The sequence below is a fragment of the Oncorhynchus mykiss genome, chromosome 7 (assembly GCF_013265735.2).
Source record: "Oncorhynchus mykiss isolate Arlee chromosome 7, USDA_OmykA_1.1, whole genome shotgun sequence".
NCBI lineage: Eukaryota > Metazoa > Chordata > Actinopteri > Salmoniformes > Salmonidae > Oncorhynchus > Oncorhynchus mykiss.
Genome location: NC_048571.1, coordinates 62,453,259 through 62,477,044, shown reverse-complemented (window position 1 = coordinate 62,477,044; position 23,786 = coordinate 62,453,259). Strand labels below are relative to the sequence as shown.

Sequence of the window (23,786 nt, the reverse complement as noted above, 5' to 3'; positions counted from 1 at the left end):
GGACTCAAATACCAGGCATGGATGACAATAGGCAAACTGAATGTAGGAGGAAAGTGATGAAATCACTACTGACCAACAATTGAGAGAATGACCACGACCACGTCAAAGATGTTCCACCCAATGGTGAAGTAGTAGTGGCGAAGGGCAAAGAGCTTTAACACAAACTCGGTAGTAAAGGCAACGATGAAGACGAAGTTGACCCAGTAGAGAATAGTGTCAGTATCTTCTGACTGATCGTCCGTCTCCACCATCATGGTCACCATGTTGAGGCAGATCAGCATCATAATCGATATATCAAACACCTGCTGCGTTACGAAGTCAAATACCAGGCCCTGAAAGTTATTCTGAGAGAAAAGAGAAAACATTATGGAGGAAAGATAAAGAGAGTTAGTAGATTTAACAAATCAAAGCAAGGCACATTTTGTTAGGGTACATTCTGGAAGGTATGTTGGTTAGTAAAGTTTAGTTTGACATGTATTTTGAATGTTACCTTAATTAGAACTCCTAATACCCCTCCCCAAAGCAGCCCTTGGGCTAAAGGAACCATAGGAAGAGACTCACCAGTGGTCTTGGTATAGGTTTTTGTGGTTTTTTTGAGCCAAGTTTTTTCATGGCAGTGTGGTATTTCTTCTGCTCCTCTGTCATGAATATATCCTGACCTCCAAAGTAAAGGGAGACAAGAAAACATCTGGTTACAACCTTGTTGAGCCAAAGAATGTGGGAACCTCTTCTTAATCTAGTTTTATCTTATCAACAGGTCCATGGAATAAGGAAAATAGGTCTTATCTTTTTCTTTTGCTGGTTAAAGTTGTCAATGATGACACCAATGAAGAGATTGAGGGTAAAGAAAGAGCCAAAGATGATGAAGGCAACAAAGTAGATATACATGTAGATGTTGTCTTCATAGATCGGCTGGTCCTCCACCTACAGAGAGCAGGAAAAAGACATTCAAGCTCCAAATTGTCCCTCATTACATTGCAAGTTGTGGGTTCAAAAGCCCTTTTCACTACAAATTAGTATTGGTAGGTTCTTCTGGAACATGTTACATCTGTTCACACAATACCAACCAACAAACAAAAGGGAGACAAATCTCATACAAGTGACAGGCCTACCTTCCGAGAATCAATGGCCGCATACATTATGTCCATCCAGCCTTTAAACGTGGCCTGTGAGAGAGGGGATATATAAAGTCATGTGAGAAAACAGTGAAAAGAAACATGAGGAAGAAGAATGAAGGTAAAGCAGAAAGAGAGGAACATTAGAATGAGGTGTTGAAGAGGAAGGAGGAAAATTACAAGATGAAAGAGATAGAGGTACAGTAAGAAGCCATTGATTGAAAAAATATGAGAATTGAATCCTGCAGTCTAAGTACTGTTCAATGTCCAATCAACTTTGACCTCCACAGTGGGAGGGCCAAATGAGTTAAAAGTCAAAACATTGATAGGAAAGACCTTGAACTCACCACTTGTAGAAGTGCCAGGTATCCTGCAGCCACATTGTCAAAGTTAATCTTGACATTCTTCCACCTGACCTCACTGTAATTTGCGTTGATTAGTGCAAAGCACTCAGTCTTGTTGTTGACGACGTCGGGTTTAAAGTTTTCCTCTGAGGTCTCGTTGAAGCAGTAGTAATACTTCCCTGCAAACAGGTTGACCCCCATGATACTGAAGATGAGCCAGAAGATGAGGCACACCAGCAGCACGTTCATGATGGAGGGGATGGCTCCCACCAAGGCATTCACCACCACCTACACACGTAACCAAGGAAACAGGAGCAGCATGAGATACAAGTCACACATATATACAAACATAAACCCACTCCCTCTCAGAGATAAAGGTCATATACCTTATGTGATTTGCACATCAGTTTGGTTTATCTTGACTACTACTTTTATGTTGCTGTTACTCTATCATATACAACTGACGTCACCAATGAGGTATACTGGTGTTAAAATGGGGCGGCAGGTAGCCTGTGTTTAGAGCGTTGGACCAGTAACCGAAAGGTTGCTGATTTGAATACCTGAGTTGACAAAGTGAAAAATCTGTCGATGCGCCCTTGAGCAAGGCTCTAATTTGTGCCAGAAGTCACTGTACTATGGGGGACCCTGTAAAACAACACATTTCACTGCATCTATCTCGTGTAAGTGACAATAAAAAAATGGGTGAAGCACAGTGAATACTTTGAGGTCCCAGTGTACCTATTTGACCATGAATTATGTGCCTATTTAAGATTACTCTGATGTTTTCCGTACGTTGTACCCAATAACGAATGAAAACTTGCTATGACCTCATTGTGGTTTTACAGAAGTGTTTAATACGTCTTACTTGTACACTTTTGTAATATTTATGAAATGCATATTGCTTTATTTGGTAGCACTTATTTGTTTTTCCTTCGCCTCCAACCCCTTTCGATGTGTAGAACGGATGTGGGTGGGGCTAGGTCTACATAAGGGTGCACATTTTTTGGGGAAATCACAAAAGTTCTGATGAAGGCCGATACGTAAGCTTATTAAATATCAGTGTGCAGTTTCCTTTTTCCTTCATCTTGTTCAACTGTTGCCATGCACCTGCAAATTAGATTGCTCAGATGTGCAAGTGCCTTTTGAATTTTGGTGTACCTATTTGAAACCTTTAATGAGTACACTCTTAGAAGTAAAGGTGCCTGGATAGGTTGTGGCGGTGTCAGCAGCAGCACACAGTGTGATGCTCTGACGATGTACATTGGATGTTTTAATGCAGGACACCCAGCAGCTCTCAGACAGACAGCTAAGCTGAGCCTGGCATGCACAGTCATACAGGCACATGTACAGAGTCATGTTCCCACCTTGTCAAGACAATCAGAACTGAGATGAGTGGACTTTGCTGAAGGTTTCCCTCAGAATGTGTTGTGGTTATGGCAAAAGACCTCAACTAAACACACACTTAGTTACCGCACTGCAAGCGATACCGGAGCGTCAAGTCTAGGCCCAAGAGGCTCCTAAGTAGCTTCTACCCCCAAGCCAAAAGACTCCTGAACAGCTAATCAAATGGCTATCCAGAATATTTGCATTGAACCCCCCCAGAACACTGCTGCTACTCTCTGTTATTATCTATGCATAGTCACTTTAATGACTCTACCTACATGTACATATTACCTCAATTACCTCGACACCGGTGCCCCTGCACATTGACTCTGTACCGGTACCCGCTGTATATAGCCCTGCTATTGTTGTTTACTGCTGCTCTTTAATCATGTGTTATTCTTATCTCTTACTTTCTTTTAGGTATTTTCTTAAAACTGCATTGTTGGTTAAGGGCTTGTAAGTAAACATTTCACTGTAAGGTGAGTGTGACAAATACAATTTGATGAGTAGACTAGGGAGCTAACCTCACTAAATGGACATCATAATGATGTGAAGATGTACCTGGTTCCCTCTTCATAACTAGGCCTACGAAATTCTGTGAAGATGTTATGAGTTTACCTTATCAAATAAAAAAAAAACAATGCCTACTACTGTCAGTGGTTGTTGTTATCTGTTATTGTCAACTGCTGTTGTCAAAAGGGAAACATGGCTCTCTGGCATACAGTATGTGCATTGCTTGCATGTAAATATTTCAGGCATTATCAGTCAAATAATAGCACAATGATCCTGTATTATGGAGGTTGAGGGCTCTATTCAAACTGTATCGCTGAAGCTTTACAGATTGCAAGACAGATCATTTAAAGGTATTTTCTGAGTAAGCTGACATACTGTGAATGCAGTCTCCTCTAACACAGGAACATTACCTTTAAAGTTCAAATCACGCTGTAACGCGGGTTCAGCGATACAGATATAATGAATATATTTTGCAACACAATGCTACAGCCAGATGAAGTCCAGACAGAAACAGTAATTCTGATGCTTGATATACAGTACTTCACCAAACTCTGGTGACATGACATAACTAGGGATGTGGGGAGAACAGTAGACAGATCTGAATTGTACATATTGGAGGTTGTGTAGGAATTACAAGTTGGAGAGGAGACAAGACCAACATTTTCAAGAATAACAACCAGTGGTAAAATTCTTCACAGGAAATTGACTGATGATACTACCTGAAACTTAAAACCAATAAGAGACTATGGTATATTAAACCGTGAGAAATGCTACTATGTGTCTCACTTGGTGTAGGCGTCACGTGCCAAAGCTTCAACAAATAAGCCCTGCCCAATGGCTCAGCTTACACGTTCTGTTTTCTATAATGATGCTTACTGGAAACTGGTACCAGCAAACATGACCACATTGGCACGATGTGGGCCCTATGCAGGCTAAGCTATTGGCCCCCTGTACTGCCCAAACTGAGCCAATGTGCTTTTGCTCATCGGCTCCGCATTGGCCCCAGGGCAGGTATTTATTCAAATGTAACTTATTTACTTAAAGATGCACTATGCAGAAATCGTGCCGCCATTTCCTGGTTGCTAAAATTCTAATAGTTAGCCTAACTTCCGTTTATGTGACAAAACAAGCAGTCATTGTATAGAGAGTCATTGTACCATCTAAACTGCTGTGAAGTATATTTTCCATAACTAAAAATATTGTATTTTCAGCTGATGTACAGAACCGAAAGTTCAGAACAGAAAGCATAAAAATAGCACACATAGAACATATCTAACTCTTCTTAGACTTGCTTTCAATGGGAATTAAAGATCCATAACTCACACTTCTCAGTAAATTTGGTCGGGTCGCCTAAAAAGTTAGAATTTGTAGCTTTAAATAAATTGTATAATATTCCAACCTTACAGTAAAGGTATTTAGCAAATGTGTTACATTGTAGACAACCAAGTTGTTACTATCATACATATATTTTTTTACAAGAGAAACTTAAGTTCCTTATATGCCACATGCACTTATTTAAGTTTTTGGAAACACTTCTTCATTGGCAGTCTACAAGTCAATACTTTTTGGGGGCATCACACGATGCAATCCTTAAACTGGAATGACACTCAGTAATGGTTGCACAAAAATAACTGTGTGCACCACACCCACAAATATTTGAATGAGCCCCCGCCTCCTCGTTATGAAATAGCTGGTGTGGGCTAGACTGTGCTGGGCTTGGTGTGGGCTGGCCTGTGCTGGGTTTGGTGTGGGCTGGCCCGTGTTGGGCTTGGTGTGGGCTGGCCCGTGCTGGGCTTGGTGTGGGCTGGCCCGTGCTGGGCTTGGTGTGGGCTAGCCTGTGTTGGGCTGGTGATGGCTAGCCCATTTCGGCAAAGATGGTTCAGTATGAAGATGCCCAGAAACAGCTTCTCCAATAGAAATCCCCTAGCTAAACTCATGCCCAGAAACAGTTTGACACATGCGCCAAACTGCGCATGTGCAGGCCATCAAATCAGTCACTCCTTCGAAATAAAGTTATTTTTGACCAACATTTGTCACGTTTGTCACTTCTACAAGGATGTTCAGCTACTTTAATATGTTTTTTAGAAATCGATTTAAAAAAATGAACAACTAAGGATGAATTTTTCACTTCTCTCATTGACATCCCAAACCCCGGTCTGGTCTGTCGAGCCTGTGTCGAGAGGCGTTCCCAGAAGTATTGGCCTGTTTGGCCTCTGGGTTAGAAAACTCTGTGATTTAGGGCTGGTGAGGGATTTGTGTGTGCTAGCCTTTGTTGGGCTGGTGATGGCTAGCCCGGTTTGGGCTGGTGTGGGATAGCCCATGCCCAACTTGCCCACTGAATACCCACATGGGGCCAAGTTTGCTGGGGTAATTATTGTAAGTCATGTGTGACATTGGAATGTTTGAGTGAGACTTGTGAAACAGTAGATGAAGGAACATGGTACAGGAAGGATCTCTTGCTTGAAAGTTCTCGATAGTAGAAGTGAAGGCTCTAAAATAAGTACAACACATGGCCAGTTTCAGTTAAAAATGACATTCATTCATATGGGATGAGTGACTTCATTCTCCAGTCTTCTTTCATAAGTTCCACATCTATACTCTGTTTTGACATTACAATGAACCTGAAATTGCTTTCAAATGCATACTTTATCCATACTTGAGATAATCATTGCTTTCATATCAGCTGCATCATGACTTTCTGAAATGATCTTTTCATGCAAATAGTGTATCATAGATGAGCATGTGTAGTATTTTGCATGCATTTTCCTTTTGGACAGAATTGTGTTAAATTTCATATTTTTATTTCTTAATATGCCCCATATGGCTTTTCTAACATTATTTTTGCTTTCTAGTTCATTATAGCATGCATGGGTTCTGTAACTAATGAATGGGCATGCAGATGGACCAGCTGCCTGGTGTTTTAGATCTTACCCTCATCCCTTCAAAGCGAGACAGGGCCCTAAGGGGCCTCAAGGCCCTCAATGTCCGTAGTGATTTAACGGGCCCTAGATCGGAGTAGCCCATCGCATTAGCTATAAGAGTGATTATAGACACCTATACACAGAGAGAGAGAGGAAGAGAGAGGGTCCAAACAGTTAGATTGGTAACAGAGATAGATGGACCAATTTGCTGGAGAAAATTAATAACACATTTAGATATTTATACATATATATGCATGTTTATATATGTATGCATATGTACCAATATGTACACAAACTGTGTATAAAGAGAGTAAAGTTTAGCAGCGGTTAAATCTTCTGCAGAGTTCAAGGAATAATAGGTGGCCCAATTTTTTTCTGGATATCTAGGGAGTTTGTTTTGTAAGGCAGGGGAAGCTTGAAAAAAGGCTTTACAGTGTACCTTGTTAGAAACATGTGGTTGACAGAAAAAGAGGGGAAAAATAAGGAAAGAGAGAAAAAGAGGTAGCCAAATCAAACAGGGGACATTTGATAGGAGATATTAAATATTAACTCAAATTGACACAGTATGTATACGCACACTATTCACACAATTCACAAAGTACCAGTTGAGTATAAGAATGGAGAATGGGAGCCAGGAAGGTGAGGGCAGTTGTGGGGACGAATAGGAGAGAGGACAACCTGTGAAAGGGAGAGTCCTGAGACAAAACCACAAGAACCTTACCCTGGCCTCTCAACCACCAGCCCCCAAGCCTTTTCGACTGCAGTTCAACATTCCTTTTAATTTAAAGAGATACACTGTTACAGGTACCTGCGAGAGAAGGTACAGGTTGAATGTGCACATGTCTGAGCCATCTCATACTCACATTTCATTCTATTCTAGAACAAAAATTGTACTCATGAGGGAGCCATAGCCTACATATGGAGACCCACGGGACCCAAGATGTAGAGTAGTTACAGGACAGAGAGGAGCAAGGAGCCAGAGAGGCAAAGAGACCACGAGACACCACACCTGTTAGAAAACTTGAGCTCACTTCCCCTCTGTCTCTCATGGCCATGATAATGTGATACTGGCGGGGGGGGGGGGGGGGCTGTTGGATGACCTTTGAGAAATGGAATGGTTTTATTCGAAAGGATTTGCAAAAATCATATCAAGCAGCTAGTGTGGCATTGTGATGTGTGAAATATAAACATTAAAACATTAAAAAAATTGGGGGGGGGGGGGGGACTGTCCCCGTCACTCGTCCTGCCTGTCACCACTCATTCCACCCCTGTATATGTGTATATGCCACTATAGGGGAGAGTCAGACAAAGGGGTAAGTTGAGCCACCCTTGTTTCTAGGAAACCATACACAAAATGTATAATTTGACCAAATATTAAGCAGAGGTCATCATTCATGGAGTCAGTGAAGGAAGAAAAGTGGTAAGCAAGTTAGGTCCAAAAAACAGATTTTCACCAACTCAAATGAATGTATTGTGTTAGAGGTCTCATGATGTTTGTATCTAAACCAAAGTAAATCATTTTAAGATTGTTCTATACATCATTTGGGGTCTCTTTAAGCTTCAATATGAGGTCCTAAACAGAATGAAGTGCATCCTTGTAGCTGTGTGGGCTAATATAGTCAAAATGTTTGCCTTGAGGTAAGTTGAGCCAATGGCCATGGGGTAAGTTGAGCCAATGGCCATGGGGTAAGTTGAGAAAATGTAAATGTTTTCTTCCCAGGTGTAATGCAAGGCGTTATCGCTGGGATATGACGTAACAACAGGGCCTGGCCTATGTTAAAAGTGTTTTTAAAAATGGGTTGTTAGGTGTTAAGCCAGTGTTAAAAGATGCTTAAACGGATTATAAAAACAAAAAAGCGATTATGATTGTGTTGAATTGTGTTTGGGAAATAAAGAGAGACACGGTTTTAAAAAGTAGGTGGCTTAACTTACCCCACTCTCCTGTGCAGGGTTTTGCTATGCCGGCTAAATGGTCTATGTCAATAGGCAATGATTTGATGTCCTGTTCATAACCTAGAATCTGCGATCAGTGCTGAATGGCCATACTGCAGCATCATTTGAGATATTCAAGTCCCTTATTATCAAAGTCGTCTCAGATCAGGAACAAATAGTAATCTAGTTACAGCTACAGTGTGCTTGAAGGGAAACAGCATCCAACATGGGAGGAGGACACTAAAGCTCGTCATCTCTCACAGAGAGAGAGAAGAGCAAGAGACAACAGATAGCCAGAGAAGAAGAACATGAAGAAGACAAAGCAAGAGAGATAAAAAAAATATATATTGAAAGAGAGACCAGCACAAAAGAAGAGGGGGAAAATCCTAAGAGGGGGCAGGAAATAACAGAGTCTGTTGGAGAAGTTACTTACATCCACAATGAAGAAGTCCAGCCAACACCAGGCGTTGGTGAAGTACTTGACCCAACCATAGGCCACCCATTTGAGCACCATCTCCAGGATGAAGATATAGGTGAACACGCTGTCGGCGTACTCCAGGATAATCTTGATGGTCTTCCTCTTATTTATGTACACATCCTCAAAGGCCTGCGGGAGGGAACAGAACACCAGCATGTTAACACTGACGTGACTGGACGTATTGTTTTAGGATTATGCCTCTGAGTTTTTCCTATGGTTAAAGGTGTTTTAGCTGGTTTTGACGTTTGCTTTTCCTGTTGAAATATGAATTATCCTAAAATGATAGTGTTAAACGTGCAATGGGGAACATGAGCAAATATCATCCTATCTCAGTCCTCCAAAAAGTGTTACATTATATAAAAAAGCCACAGTATTTTTTTCTCTACAGAAATGTTACTTACTGATTGCATCTTTAATGTCTTGTGATTCAACTGTGCTAAAGTTGATACTGTTCATGGCAAATTTTGTGAATGTGAATTTAGAACTCTCTCTGATACAACAATGTATTGAATCCTCTCAGAATGTGTGGAGTTTAGGCTACTGGTAGCTACTGGTAGGCTACTGTATGTGATGGAACAGGCTCTCTCTGTACTGTAGGGTTAATAGTCCCTATAGGATATATCCCTCTGTCCATTCCTGAACACGTAAGTATTCTGAATCACCATTTGGCTACAGTCTCCCAGAAAGCTGCAACCTAAGCTGGATTCCTTAAGTTAAAAGGCTGGTGTATTACAGCACTATATTGCCCATTAGCAAGTCGCAGAATAAAGGAAAAGTAATGATCTCGCTAAGACTTACACTTCGCAAGAAGGGGGAATAAAATATTTCTTGATTTAATTATTACATTTCAGTACATTCTGTCAGAACTGATATGGTTTCTGTAGGACAGTATGTAATGGTGTGGTATGAGGTGAACTGTGTGTGTGTGTGTGTGTGTGGGTCTGCATACCAACGCCCCGCTACTGAGCAGGATCATGAAGATGATGACGGTCTCAAACCAGTTGTGCTCCACGATCAGGTAGCTTGTCTTCCTCAGGAACCACCAGTGCTTCCCCCAGCCATGGTCAATGGGCAAGTACAAAAACGTATACTTGGCAACACATTCTGGAAGAGGGCACACACACACACACACAAAGTTACTGATACAGATTAATAAGTTTAGGGCATGTACACTTAATTGACTACACACACACACAAAATGCCCTCATTATGACATACAGACTGGAGATGAGGACAGACACTCACCGACCCATACTTGGCATGGCTTAAATTGATATCAGTTAGCATAAATTAAATGCTAAGTGCTATTGTGGCCAGACTGAAGCCTGTGTCTGTAAGTTCTTAGTTACCATCTGTCCAGCAGGCGTCTGGGTCCAGGAACTCCTCCACGACCTCCACCACCACCACCTCCTCCACGTCAAGCTTGATGTCTATGGTGCTGCCCTCCGAAGAGCTGGTGTCATCAAGCTGAGACAGACAACAGGAGAGATATAGGAGAGGAGGAACCTCAAATTAAATTCCTAACATCACTGAACATTCGGTGGTTTTATGAGCTAGTATGTACAAAGATACTGCATAGTGGTACCCACTGACTACAATAGCATCCACTAGTCACCCGCTCACCCTTTCGGTGGATACAGTAGATCATAGGCATCATGATTTAAACAACATAACCTAACCAGGAAAAACTCTGTCTTGCAGTTGTAGGTTAGATGTTGTCTGCATGTTTAACACATTCTCTTGCATTCCAACCATGGAGTTGTGGGTAACCTTGTCTATTTGCCCCGACATTAGTATTATTAGCAATAATAACTAGCCAGCTAGTCATTAATCTCAGCTGCTGATTGATTACATTAATAGGGCTGGTCACTGATAAATATGCATTTGCAGATTTGACAGTGATGCATGATTTGTTGCTCTATATGCAAATAGACTACAGCATTAGATCCAGTGGTAAAAACATTTACTTGACGCACAGGACATAAACATGTGACACTCAAGAGGGGAATTGATATGATAAACATGTTAATTAAAGGGAGGTGGGGGAAGGATTGCCTTAACATATATGCCTGGGCTTTTAAATTAATGTCTAATTCATTGTAATGATGCTGGACTGTTGTGTCTGTGAGTTACAAACAACCACAATTACCAACGCACTATTTGATCTGATTACAGAGAAATGGTTATGGAGAGAGGATTCAACATATAGGCCTAAAATGTAAATGTATTGAGGCTGATCTCGACCAGCTTAGGTAGAAACATTTAAACAGACATACAGTATATGCCTGGTCTAGCCAACCTAATAAATAATCTCACAGCTGAACAATAACTTAAGGTGAACCAGGACACACAAGCATTCACGCACATACGCACACCCACAGAGCCAATCCAATTCACTGAAGAATGACGCTGCACTTTAGAATCCTGAATCTTCAGCAGGACTGTGCTCCTCTCTCTCACACACACTCTCTCTCTCTCTCTCTCCCCCTTCTCTCTCTAACACAAACAGCCAGACAGATCCCTGATTGGCTGACGGGCTCTGTGTCCACCCAAGCGTTGCAGGGCTGGGCTGTCACTGGCTTAGCTGCAAGACAGCCTGCCGTGTGGTTGGTGGAGACAGGGAGCGAAGCAGACTGGGGATCTGGTACAGGTATTGGAGCTGCTACATGCCTTCCCCCTGCAAACCAGGTCAAGGTGACCCAAGCATCAGAGCTCCCCAACATATCCACATACTGTACAAGTGAGGAGGACCTTTCTCACACGTTCACAGACACAAAGCCGTGTTCATCTGTCTGACTGTCAGTCTGCAGAGTCAGTGGTACTGCCATGTCTAAACAAATGTTCTGAAACGTCAGGTCATCCGACGGTCTCCTGTGTTCACCCCTTTGTGTTCACCGCTCTGTGTTCACTGCTCAGTCCAGTGTTGATGAGTGGATAAAAAGACACGCATTGCATATACACACACACACACACACACACACACACACACACACACACACGCACACGCACACGCACTCTATGCCATTACATCATCTACTACAGTACATTGACTGCAATCCCAAGAACCTCGGCATGTATTTGGCTACTCTGCAAAGCATCATGCTATATTTATAACTAGAAAAGGTACATTTCCTAAAGAAAATTTGAGCGATTGCATCAGCTATTTAACAGTAGTGGTCTTACTGAAGCAAGCACATTAATTAAAAGGAATATGCTGGATAGCAATAGTGGTTAGTAGAGGGAGCAAGCATACTAATGAGCTTGAGGCATGAGGTTTTGCTATAACGAATAAATATTTGCTGGGATTCATTTGTTTTCTGAAGTTTAACTTTTTCTAGGAAGATGCGCAAGTGAAAGTAAGCACTTTGTTGACACACTTAGCTAAATCCTATTTAGTCACAAAGTCAGTCTTTCTCATCATTGGCATATTGTAACTTGTATTAGCTAACATAAACGTAGCTATACATTACCGTCAAAGTCAGTCATAGAAATAGAATTCCTAGAATGGACATCCCTATTCAAGTCAATGGGTCAGTGATGGTAGACCGATGGACATTTTGAGTGTGCCCATGATCAAAAAATAAAGCTGGAAGTACAGCATTCAATTTGTGCTTTATTCACAGTCAAAACAATTGACATTACAAAGCCACATCATCATTTGAATGAACATTCCATGTTAACGTAGCAATTCAGCATACCATGTCAGCCATATTGAGTGTACCCATGAGGGGGAAGTCAAAATGCCATGGCCCAGTGGGCTATTCCACGTCTAGGAATACTATTTCTATGATCACAGTCTCATCATTGGCTTATTGTAGCTTGCATTTGCTAACAAAACATATACATTACCTCCTTCTGCTCATCAGGAGAGTTGGTGGCGGATAAAGGCAAACACATTAGCCACGGTTCAACTTGTGAAAGACTGCGATTACTAAAATAGCTGTATCTTCTGAATGGTATAAGCTATTACTGTTCTGATTTCTGATTTGAGTTACAGATTTGTTTGCATTTGTTTCAGTAGCTAGCTATCTAGGTTTGAAAAATACATTCTGTTGGTTTAGCTATGAAACACGTTAAGTTAGGTGAGGTTTAGCTAAATCAAAGAGGGTCTATACAGAAAGAAGCCTTTCTAGCGGCCATTCCAATACAAACCCCTGATCACGCTAGCTAGCAGTGTTATGGCCACCAACCTAGCTACGAAGAAACACCTGATCACCTCAAGTTAACGAGCTGCACCTGTGCAGTACAGCACTCCTTGAAATAAAGTTGTTTTTAAGAAATATGAATGTGTGTCAGTTTGTCACTTTTGCAGTTATGTGGTGATGACATATTCAGCTACTCGAAGCTAGCTAATTTATTTACATTCTGTGAAAACCTACAAGTAACTTCTAAGAAGTCAGAAGTATGAGCGATCTTAGAGGAGTGGATGCTAACACATCACTCCAATTCACAGAGAATGATGAAACCACTTTATTTGATAAAGTCACAACTTATCCTAAATCTCCAACAGAACTTCGTCAAAGCTTCCACCCAACCAAGCACCCCAAACACCCCTCCCCCTTTCCCGATGAATCACCTTCCTCACCCACCCACCTCCCCCATATATAACCCTATGCCCCCACCCAAAAGTATATGTTTCTAGATTTAAATAAAGAATATATCACCCCCATCACTCCATACTTACATCTTTGCTGTTCTCCGCGTCTGACTCGCTGCTGAAGTCCTCAGTGTTGAGGTTATCGAAGTCGGACTCCCCGACCGCAATGGGAACGCACACGGTTAGGTTGGGATTGTGGATGAAGGACATGTGGTCCTCGTCGATCATGTACTTGCCCACGCTGCTGCCGATGCCGCTGGTAGTGCCGTTGATGTAGTCCAACTCACGGTTGATGTCTATGCCCTTCTGGTTTGCAATGCAGTTAAGCTTCTCGTCAAACTCATCAAGAGGCTTCTGTTCGTCCTCTGCTTCTTCCTCCTCCTCGCAATCAGAAATATATTTAAAAATCAGTCAGGACAAAACTACTGGCATTCAACTACATTGGGACAGGGGTTTGTCTTGGTGTAAAAACAACCCAGAAACAATTCAACAATGATATCAGAGTGATGCCATACATAACAGAACATAGAGGACATGACATCACAGCGTACCTTCTTCATAACCTCGGCTACAAAGACCTTGGCCCAGGCAATCCCCGTCTTTATTCGACCGACAGCTATTTGCAAATTGTTCTGTTCTCCGTCATCGTCCGAGGGTGCCAGGTTGTCAGCGCTGAACGAGCTCAGCAACAAGGCAAGGAACAGGTTCAACACCTGGGGAGAGGGCCGTGCATATACAGAAGGTCTAAGCAGATGTGTCACTAGCCACTAACTTTCTGACATCAGGCTTAACCAGACCAAAATGCTAAGGCTCAAACCATATTTATGATGAGTTACATGTGTATGCAGAAATGCTACTTACTTCAAATTTGCTAAGTAAAGAGAGGCCTGATCTTCAAAAAGTAGGGTATGCAAGAAACTGCTACTCAAATATGGATAATTCAAGGAAAAGGCTATGAGGACACAACTGACGCCCAAACCAATATTTAATTTCAGAATTGTATAAAATTAGGTTAGGGTCAGGGTTAAGGGTTTGCTTAATTAAGGTAAGGGTCAATTAATTTTTTTTGCTTGTCGGTTTAACTGTCAACTGTGTCATTATAGTCTCTCCCATATTTCAAAGGTTGTTTTTCTTACCACCAAGTTGCCTATGACCATGACCATCAAGAAGACGATCATGCACATGTTCTGGCCGGCCACCTCCATGCAGTCCCACATGGACTCGATCCACTCCCCACACAGAACTCGAAACACCATGAGAAATGAGTGAAAGAAGTCGTTCATGTGCCAACGAGGAAGCTTACAGCTTATAGCGATCTTACAAACACAGTCCTTGTAGTTCTTTCCAAACAGTTGCATGCCAACCACGGCGAAGATGAAGACGATAAGGGCCAGCACCAAGGTCAAGTTTCCCAGGGCTCCCACAGAAGAGTGAATGATTTTGATCAGCATGTTGAGTGTGGGCCACGACTTGGCCAGCTTGAACACTCTCAGCTAGACAAGAGACAGAGGGGGAGGGGAGGGGAGACAGAATTGAATGAACGGGGGGTTACATTTCAATAAATGTTTATCATATTCTATGAGTATTTGGGAATTAGTCCTGTCAAGCTAACTCTGCTGCAGAGTGAACCCTTTCCCCCACCTGCTGTGAATTTTCTGAACATCAGGGCCATAGGGTTATCAATACGGTCCCTCATTCCAATCCACACCTTTTCTTACTCACCAATCGGAATGACCTGAGCACAGACAGACCCTCAATGTCAGCCAATACCAGCTCGACTAAACTGAGGGTCACAATGAAGCTGTCAAAACAATTCCAGCCCTCCTGGAAGTAGTAGTATGGATCCATGGCAGCCAGCTTGGCAAACATCTCACCAGCAAAGATACCAGTGAACACCTGTGAGTGCAAAGAGAGAAAAAGGTTAACAGTCTGATCCTAGAGTCAAGCTGCCAGTGTAGGACACAAGGTTGGGGTCAACCCCACTTAAATTCAGGAGATTCATTGAAATTCAATTCAAGGATCGAAGGTGCAATTTACACTGTAAAGGGGTTGCCATGAATTTGACAGGAACTTACAGGCAGCTAGTGGCAAGTAAGTACAGTAACCAATGACACAGCATTATTCTGTAAAAAAAAAAGTTAAATGTTATTGTAAATGTAATCAATTATATTGATGAGAGATTGGGGTTTGTATTTCACTGAATTTTACTGTAATAGCACGCACTGTAAAAAGCCAATTTAACCAATGGCTTAATCAGCGTTATTATGCAAGTTGAGTAGACTTTAAATTGACGAGGATTTGAGCTTATGTGTAAGAATCAAATCAATGTTTATTGGTGGCATACACAGATTAGCAGGTGTTATAGCAGATGCAGAGAAATTGTTATGTTACTAGCTCCTAAAAATTGAGTAAAACGTCAAACAATTCAAATGTAAATGAAAAAAGGCAAAAAAGAGAAGAACTCAAGTACGTTGGGACGAAACTGATTAACAACCCAAATAGCACTGTAGCAGTGATCATTGAGTATAACTTCTCACGGGGACGGCAGCATCATGTTGTGGGGGTGCTTTGCTTCAGGAGGGACTGGTGCACTTCACAAAATAGATGGCATCATGAGGAAAAAAAATTATGTGGATATATTGAAGCAACAACTCAGGACATCAGTCAGGAAGTTAAAGCTTGGTCGCAAATGGGTCTTCCATTTGGACAATGACCCCAAGCATACTTCCACAGTTGTGGCAAAATCGCTTAAGTACAACAAAGTCAAGGTATTGGAGTGGCCATCACAAAGACCTCACCTCAATCCCATAGAAAATGTGTGGGCAGAACTGAAAAGGCATGTGCAAGCAAGGAGGCCTACAAACCTGACTCAGTTACACCAGCTCTGTCAGGAGAAATGGGCCAAAATTCACCCAACTTATTCTGGGAAGCTTGTGGAAGGCTACCCGAAACGTTTGACCCAAGATAAACAATTTAAAGGCAATGCTACCAAATACTAATTGAGTGTATGTAATCTTCTAACCACTGGGGATGTGATGAAATAAATAAAATATGAAATTAATAATTCTCTCTACTATTATTCTGACATTTCACATTCTTAAAATAAAGTGGTGATCCTAACTGACCTAAAACAGGGAATTTTTACTAGGATTAAATGTCAGGAATTGTGAAAAACTGAGTTTAAATGTATTTGGCTAAGGTGTATGTAAACTTCCGACTTCAACTGTATGTATAGGGCTGCAGGTAGCCTAGCTGTTAAAGTGCATTGGCCTAGTAACTGATGTACATTGACTGGTTGATTAATCTTATGTTACACAAACATAAATAACATACCCTTTTCTAAACTAATTACATTTGTTGCACCTGTTACAGATATGGCTGTTTCAATTTATATGATTTAGGTAGTCTCAATAATCCAACCTCCCCTACACTGGCAGTCATTCTCAATGGTTGCAGATGATTAAAAGCTTGCTTCTCTTCATTAATGACATGCATGTGTACTGAAGATTTTCTGGGGTTGTGTCTCTCTATCTACCCTCTTTTCTCACTATCTTTTTCTTTGGACCAGGAGACAGCAAAAGTAACGGCGGTGTGACCACGGTTGGCGCTGCCTCCTTGGTCCAGCGGACTAAGCCGGTACCAGAAGGACTGGAGGAGAAGAGTAACAGTGGCTTGACCATGGTCCGACCTGACTCAACAGAACGACCTGGACCAGCTTCCCATAGAGCAGACAACGGACTGCAGGCCTTGAGTTGAGTAGAACGCTGCCGAGGCGAGCCGTACTCCCTCTACACTTGGCCTGCAGTCCTACTCTCCTGCCTTTTTCTCCATCTGCTCTCCTCAGGCCACCACCGACCAAACCAGGACCAGCCGACCACCAACCACCCAGAGTAGTTCACCAGAAAGAGAGACCAGACCAGAGAACACCACCACATCCAGGGAGCGGAGGAAGGAACCCCTTAAAGATACCAACCTACGCCTGGAGCGAGCAGACCACAGGTGAGTGCCTCCATTGACCTCCAGGTCAGAGCCTTTATGGTGTGTTTGCTCACTCACTTGCTCACTGAGGTTGTCCTTCCTCCGCCTGCAGGAACGTAGCAGACTCAGGACCAGACTAGACAACACCAAGACCAGAACCCGTCCCCTCCCACCCCCAACTGAAGATGACCGGAATGAACCCAGGAGCGATGCATTGCTACATTGCGGTAAGGCTGACGCTAAAACCGAGGAAGGAGGCTGCCGAGGATGGAGCCGCCAATCGCCAGGGAGCAGCAGGAACAGCAACAACAACCGCCAGACCAGACCAGGCCCACCTGGAATTCAGCAGGGCAGTTCTCCAGAGAGGTGTGGGCTTTGTGCAATCTGACCTAAACTGCCTGGCAAAGCCCCCAGGGCCACAAGAAGCCATTGTGTGTTAGTAAAAACATTTTTTTTTTAAGTTCACAGTAATTCCACTTTCAGACACAGAATCAAAAGTTAGTCACAGTCCAATTCCATAACGAAAGCATCCAAGAGTACGATATAGAAGTTGGGTTACACCACTTTGCCACCCTCAAGTCAGCGGCTAGGAGGGTCCTAGACAAAGACAACGTCTGGACTGGGGCCATTGGTCAGTTAAGACCGGAGTGGGCGGAGTCCAAAACCTCCCTTGTACCATCAAATTGGGGAACAACAGGGGCTCAGTCCACAGCACAGCCATAATCTGAGGAAACTGTAAAGAGGATCATCCCATCTCAGACTGTACTTCCACATGACCCTGTAACCTCTGCGGGAAAGCGGGACACTCCTTTAGAACCTTCCCCAATTCATACGCCGGCAGGGAAAAGGCCATCACCACCAACAACAACCCCTCATCACCAAGCAATAACGATGAAGACCCATATTCAGACAACCCCACAGGGGAGGCATGCCAAGAACCATGGACGGCCAAGTGCCATCCAACAACACCAACGACCCGCTGGAGGCCCTCATCGAACTCTGCAATGACATGACCAACCCCGGGTCCCCCCAATAACCAATTATCATGACTCTGACAATACCCTCAGAACAGAAAGACATACTTCAGGGAATCCATCGATAAACGTCACAAGGTATGTACAGGGAACTGCCCCCACTCAGACTGAAAACACCTTCCAAATGTTTGTGAGTGCTACGTGGCCAGGAAGTCTGGGCCCTCTTTGTTCCCTCTGTCCTCCAGCCTCCAGCCTTGGCGCCGCATTACTCCTCCCCCAGCACCAGCCCAGGCTGATGGACATACTCTCCACCCCTCCTTCCCCCTCTACACCTATCCCTCTCACAGAACCGGAACCAGATCAGAACCGGGAACCAGTCACCACCACACCAGATGAGGTGCAGAGGAGGGACCAAAGATCAAGAGCGAGCAGGCCACAGAGGAGTGCCATCACTGATCTCCGGATCTTGGGCCTTCATGTGTGTCTGCTTGCTCAGGTTGTCAATCCTCCCCAATGCAGATCCAACCAGTCCCAGTTCCAGACCCAGCAACAGCACTAACCCCCCCACCCCCCCAGCCCCGGTTTCCGGTTCCAGTTTCCCCGCCCCAGCACCAACCCATGGTTTCCAGTCCCGGCCCCAGCAACTGCATGGTTCCCAGTTTAATTCCCAGCACCAACCCTTTCACCAACCCTGGACACAGCAGACACCACAAATGCCACCTCCATCCAACCACTGCCAGCCCAGACCCCACCCCTTCCCCAAAACATGGTTAACCCACCATCAACTACCCCACCACACCAACCAGACAAGAAAAACATCTAAACTCAGACAATAAAGATCTATGCTTCAAGACACTGTGAAATGAAAACATACAAGCAAAGAAAGAAAAAAACGAACAAACAAAATGGACAGTGAAGACACTAAGACTTTAGCTTTGTTTAAATACCCATAATAACATACTGTATACTACATACTTAATGAGTATATACTACATACTATTAGTTAATTGAGTATACTGTAAACAAACAGTTTCCTTTTAGTTGAACGTACTAGCTCTTTGCCTGTCTACCGAAAGTTGATGCTGTTGCTATGCAACCTCTAGTTAGACAAATTACTAGTTAGACATTTTACAACTTCGGGTGTGTTCTTGAATTCAATCTGGAATGCCAGAGTGTACTTGTAAATTCAGGGGCTTGTCAGATTGTCTGTTAGCAAATTCAGAGTGTTGGCTAGTTTGCTAGCTACTTCCAGACACAAATAAGAGAGACCACTCTGAACATTTTACTTGCCCTAGCAGAGCTGGTTAGGCAGATTTCATGTTATCCAGATCGTTGGTGACTATAACTGTGCTGCTGGCAACAATTTAATTACTCTTTTTTGCCAACGTTTACTGGCACCGGCCATATTAAACCGGTGTTGAGCGCTTGTAAATTCATTATTCTGTGCTCTGGTACACTCAGACGAGAGTGCTCTGAAATCGGAGTAGATAGCCAGAGCGAATTTACGAAAGGACCCCGAATGTCCATTGAGAAAGCACTACGACTATACTATAAGCTAAGAATAATCAAGTCAATAAACGTTGAGTAGGTAGTTAGATAGCCTATAGTTAATATACTAGCAAGCTTGATATATAAGTAGCCAACTAACGTTAGGTAGCTAGCTACCATACCGGTACATACTGCTGTAATGATATACTATGTGGTTCGTAAGGACAGCATAGCTAACAAATTGATAGCCAACATAACGTGTAAGGTAACTTATTTGAAAAGTCATGACTTTATTACATTGCTCAACATTTGTCATAATTAGTTGAAGCAATGAATTTGTATCCACTTTCATTGTACTTCAGCTCATATTTTCCACCATTTTCCTAAAATCTGAAAACGATGAGAAGCCACTCCCATTTCCTGAAGAATTGCATTATGGGCCCTAAAGTACAGAAGTCGTGTCCTCTGCATGTATACTTCATATTTTGGCGAATTTAGTACGATACCCGGAAACTTTTGGCATACTAACTATATCCATTCCATGACCAATAAGCATACTATATACTCAATTCACGTCACAAATAGTACGGTTAGTGTGGGTAGTATGAGTATTCGAACACAGCTCGAGTTGTGCGAAGAGCAGACCCTACTAAAACGGGAGTATCAATGAACATTGATTCTAGAAAATGAATACTCAGTTTCTGTTGTGCGCATCATTGTGGTACCACGGACCGCTATCAGAATTTTAGACACAAACTGTTATTCTAGCTGTCTAGTCTGTGTTTTATAAAAGTACAATGAGAATAAAATCGGCAACTCATTCTCATTCTGAGAAATAATTAATTTCAACATCTGAACAAAGTGGACAGGATAGCATGCTGTTCAAACAGTTTGGAGATGGACAGAAGGATGTGTTCATACCAATTCAACTGTTCTACCTTAGCTAGCAAATAGATCCAAGTTGGCTAGACTTTAAATATAAAGATTAGTTGGCTACTCACTAGCAATGTGGGCTTGTGCTTGAACGATTATTGCGATACCTGTGTTAATTTTCTATAATGCCCGCTGCACTCGGGGCTCCCAAGTGGTGCAGCGGTCTAAGGCACTGCATCTCAGTGCTAGAGGCGTCACTACAGACCTTGGTTTGATCCCAGGATGTGTCACAACCGGCCGTGATCAGGAGTCCCATAGGGCGGCGCACAATTGGCCCAGAGTCATCTGGGTTAGCGAAGGGTTTGGCCGGGGTAGGCCGTTATTGTAAATAAGAATTTGTTCTTAACTGACTTGCCTAGTTAATAAATAATGGTTCAATTTAAAAAATGGTTAGTGAATGTGCATTATGCATGGTTGTGGTTAAATGTGTAATCAAAAGGGCATTTTCATAGACAGACTTGAAAGGCAGATCAGTGATTATTGCAGAAAAAGCATGTTAAACTATTTTGATAAAATAATTCAATTATTAGTGGGTCTTATGGATGTAGAAGGCTTATATTTAGCATAGGTAGAATTTCACAAGCCCTGAATTCATGACATTATTGCTGACGGTTTGAAATGTTAATTATACACAAAGCTCATTTAGATAAAATCTAGATATATATCATGAACCGCCCATAAGTCTGAAAATAATCGAGGTAAGATTTTTAGGCCATAGCGCCCAGCCCTAGTTCAGCTATATGCCCAATACTATTGCAGCTGGTTGCCTTACAATTGTACATTGTATCAATTTCAATGCTATTTTGTTGTGCAAACTCACAATCCTATTTCACTGGTTGCCTTACAACTAAATTGAATCAACATTTTTTTTTTTTACAGTATGGGATTGGTGTAAGCAGGTTTGCTGCTAGGTAATTTGTTGTCTTTATAGCACCATAGAGGTTCCATTTAAAACCTTATGAGCATGGTTCTTTATAGAACCTTCAAAAAATGGTTCTATATAGTACCAAAACGGGATCAGCTATGGTTACAATCCCAAAAAATTGTATTTGGTACTACAGATGTCAGATCTTAATTTGACCAGTTTCATTGCAGAAGTAAAATAATATTGCAACAGGAGGATTTTTAATTTTTTTAAATGAAGTGATAATTTCTAACAGAAAATTAGGTTTGATAGGCTACAGTTTAGGTGTGAGATCTAGTGAAAGAAAAATAACTGCGTGTTTTCAGTGAATTTATGCAGCGCAGGAAAATTATCTGTGACAACAGTGATCAAATTAAGATACTATATCTGTATATATATTTTTTTTAAATGATAAGTGTGTAGTATATTATAACATATCATTCTGATAGAAACCACAAAATGTCTGCTCAAGATTTGTACCTGAGAGTTCTGATCTGTGCGTGCTATGTTGTGCTGCAGAACATGGAGGTTAAAATCATGGAGAACTTGTGATTTGTAGAAATTCCGCTTAAATGCAGAAATTTAAGAGCGAAATGCAAAACAGATCTTGCTTGCATGGCATTTTGTTTGATGTAGTGCTGATTAAAAATGTATTGGACTCTTAGTGCTGGTGGAGGTTGTCCTGGCAGGACAAGTTCATAGAGCAGTGCCCCACTACCAGTCAGGCAGGGAGGGTTGTATCATGCCATGTTTGTAGACCAATCACCACTGTAGAGAGCACTCAATGATTCATCCTGCACCACCCCTGACACCATGCCAACATCTGTGACCTCAAATAAATACATAAAAACATTTCCCATATCGCTGCTGACACCAGCCACAGAGATGGATAGGCGATTGTAGTGGCCACAAGCCCGTATTAGCAAGGACAGCGCCATTGAGGAGTTTCACCTTTTTGTAGTCAACTGGGTGGGACTTCCAACTTCATTGGCTGATCCCTACTGATGACCCAGTTGGAGTCATGTTCAACCATGTCATCAGGAGGGATCAGCCGATCGTGAAGTAGAACATTGACTTCTTCAAAATGGTGATAGCCAATGGCGCGGCCCATGCGCTCACAGAAGCCATAATTGGACGGATATAAGGTTGCAACCTCTATGACACCAGCCAATCTCACCTGACACCACGCCAATTCCTATGACCTCACATGGACATGCCAGGGACTATGGTACTGTACTGAGATATCTAAGAGCAAGTGGACACCACAGATACCCTCTCTAACCTCTCCTCACATTCACACACCAGCCTCATACCTTACCAAGCAGTATGCTCCACTTAAAGTACAGATCGATCAGGTTACGTTCAACTTTAATGTATCCCCCAACCAACCCTGCCATCCCCTGGACACACCCCTGTTCTGCCATGTTAGAACTGCTAAATCAGCAGGAAGAGATGGAGGAGAAAGGCGACAGGCAAACAAACAAGAAGAAAATGGGTCGAGAGAGAGAGAGGCAAAGTTGGGGGAGAGAAACGGAGATAGAGAGAAAGCTTGGGTGGTTAAAGAAGGGGAGCAAGCTGGTTGCTTTAAAATGGAGCTGAATGTTTTATGAATTCCCATCGAAGGGCAGAGTGTAGTGCGTGTATGAAAGGACCTAAGTTAAACCAGCAAAGAAGTACTCTGAGAGACCTGTGCTACACATCCATCATCACAGGATGGGCAGGGGAGTGTGAGACAGAGAGAGAGAGAGATACAGACACATGGGGGGAAAGATACAGCGACAGAAACATGTGGAGCAGAGGCAGAGAAATAATTGGATAATGGGATGTGAGAAACATTCCAATCACACGATGAGACAATCTTGTGGTACCCTACACACTAAACACTGTCCACTTGACTGTTCCTCACCAGATTTCCCACTGACAGCGTCTCCTCAAAGCGAGGAGTCATGGGGTAGTGTTCCATGGCCATGAAGAGGGTGTTGAGGACAATACAGATGGTGACAGCCAGATCCACAAAGGGGTCCATAACGATCAGGTTGAGCACATGCTTGATCTTCAACCAGATAGGAAAGCAGTCCCACACACAGAACATGTTGGCAAACTTATACCACCATGATGGGCACGCCCTCTGAGAATCCTCTAGCTCTGTAGAGGGAAAAGGGAGGGAGTGAAAAAACAGAGGGCAGGGGAAGAAAGGGGTAAACCGAGAGAAAGAGGGAGACAGAG

General features: G+C 42.6%; 1 protein-coding gene across 3 annotated transcripts in view; it reads right to left on the bottom strand.

Moving 5' to 3' along the window:
• LOC110528177 (sodium channel protein type 8 subunit alpha) overlaps nt 1-23,786 on the bottom strand; it is a 115,667-nt gene that overhangs the window by 5,563 nt on the left and 86,318 nt on the right. For 2 of the 3 annotated variants that reach the window (XM_021610033.2, XM_036983721.1), the window contains 14 exons: nt 23,467-23,705; nt 15,006-15,179; nt 14,420-14,776; nt 13,835-13,996; nt 13,371-13,664; nt 10,036-10,153; nt 9,636-9,790; nt 8,642-8,815; nt 6,287-6,409; nt 1,463-1,747; nt 1,113-1,166; nt 787-924; nt 562-666; nt 74-344 (listed from right to left, as the gene is read on the bottom strand). In XM_021610033.2, coding sequence (XP_021465708.1) covers nt 74-344; nt 562-666; nt 787-924; nt 1,113-1,166; nt 1,463-1,747; nt 6,287-6,409; nt 8,642-8,815; nt 9,636-9,790; nt 10,036-10,153; nt 13,371-13,664; nt 13,835-13,996; nt 14,420-14,776; nt 15,006-15,179; nt 23,467-23,705 — 2,649 coding nt within the window. The remainder of the gene's footprint in view (nt 1-73; nt 345-561; nt 667-786; nt 925-1,112; nt 1,167-1,462; nt 1,748-6,286; nt 6,410-8,641; nt 8,816-9,635; nt 9,791-10,035; nt 10,154-13,370; nt 13,665-13,834; nt 13,997-14,419; nt 14,777-15,005; nt 15,180-23,466; nt 23,706-23,786) is intronic. The other variant, XM_036983720.1, reaches the window with a different exon arrangement.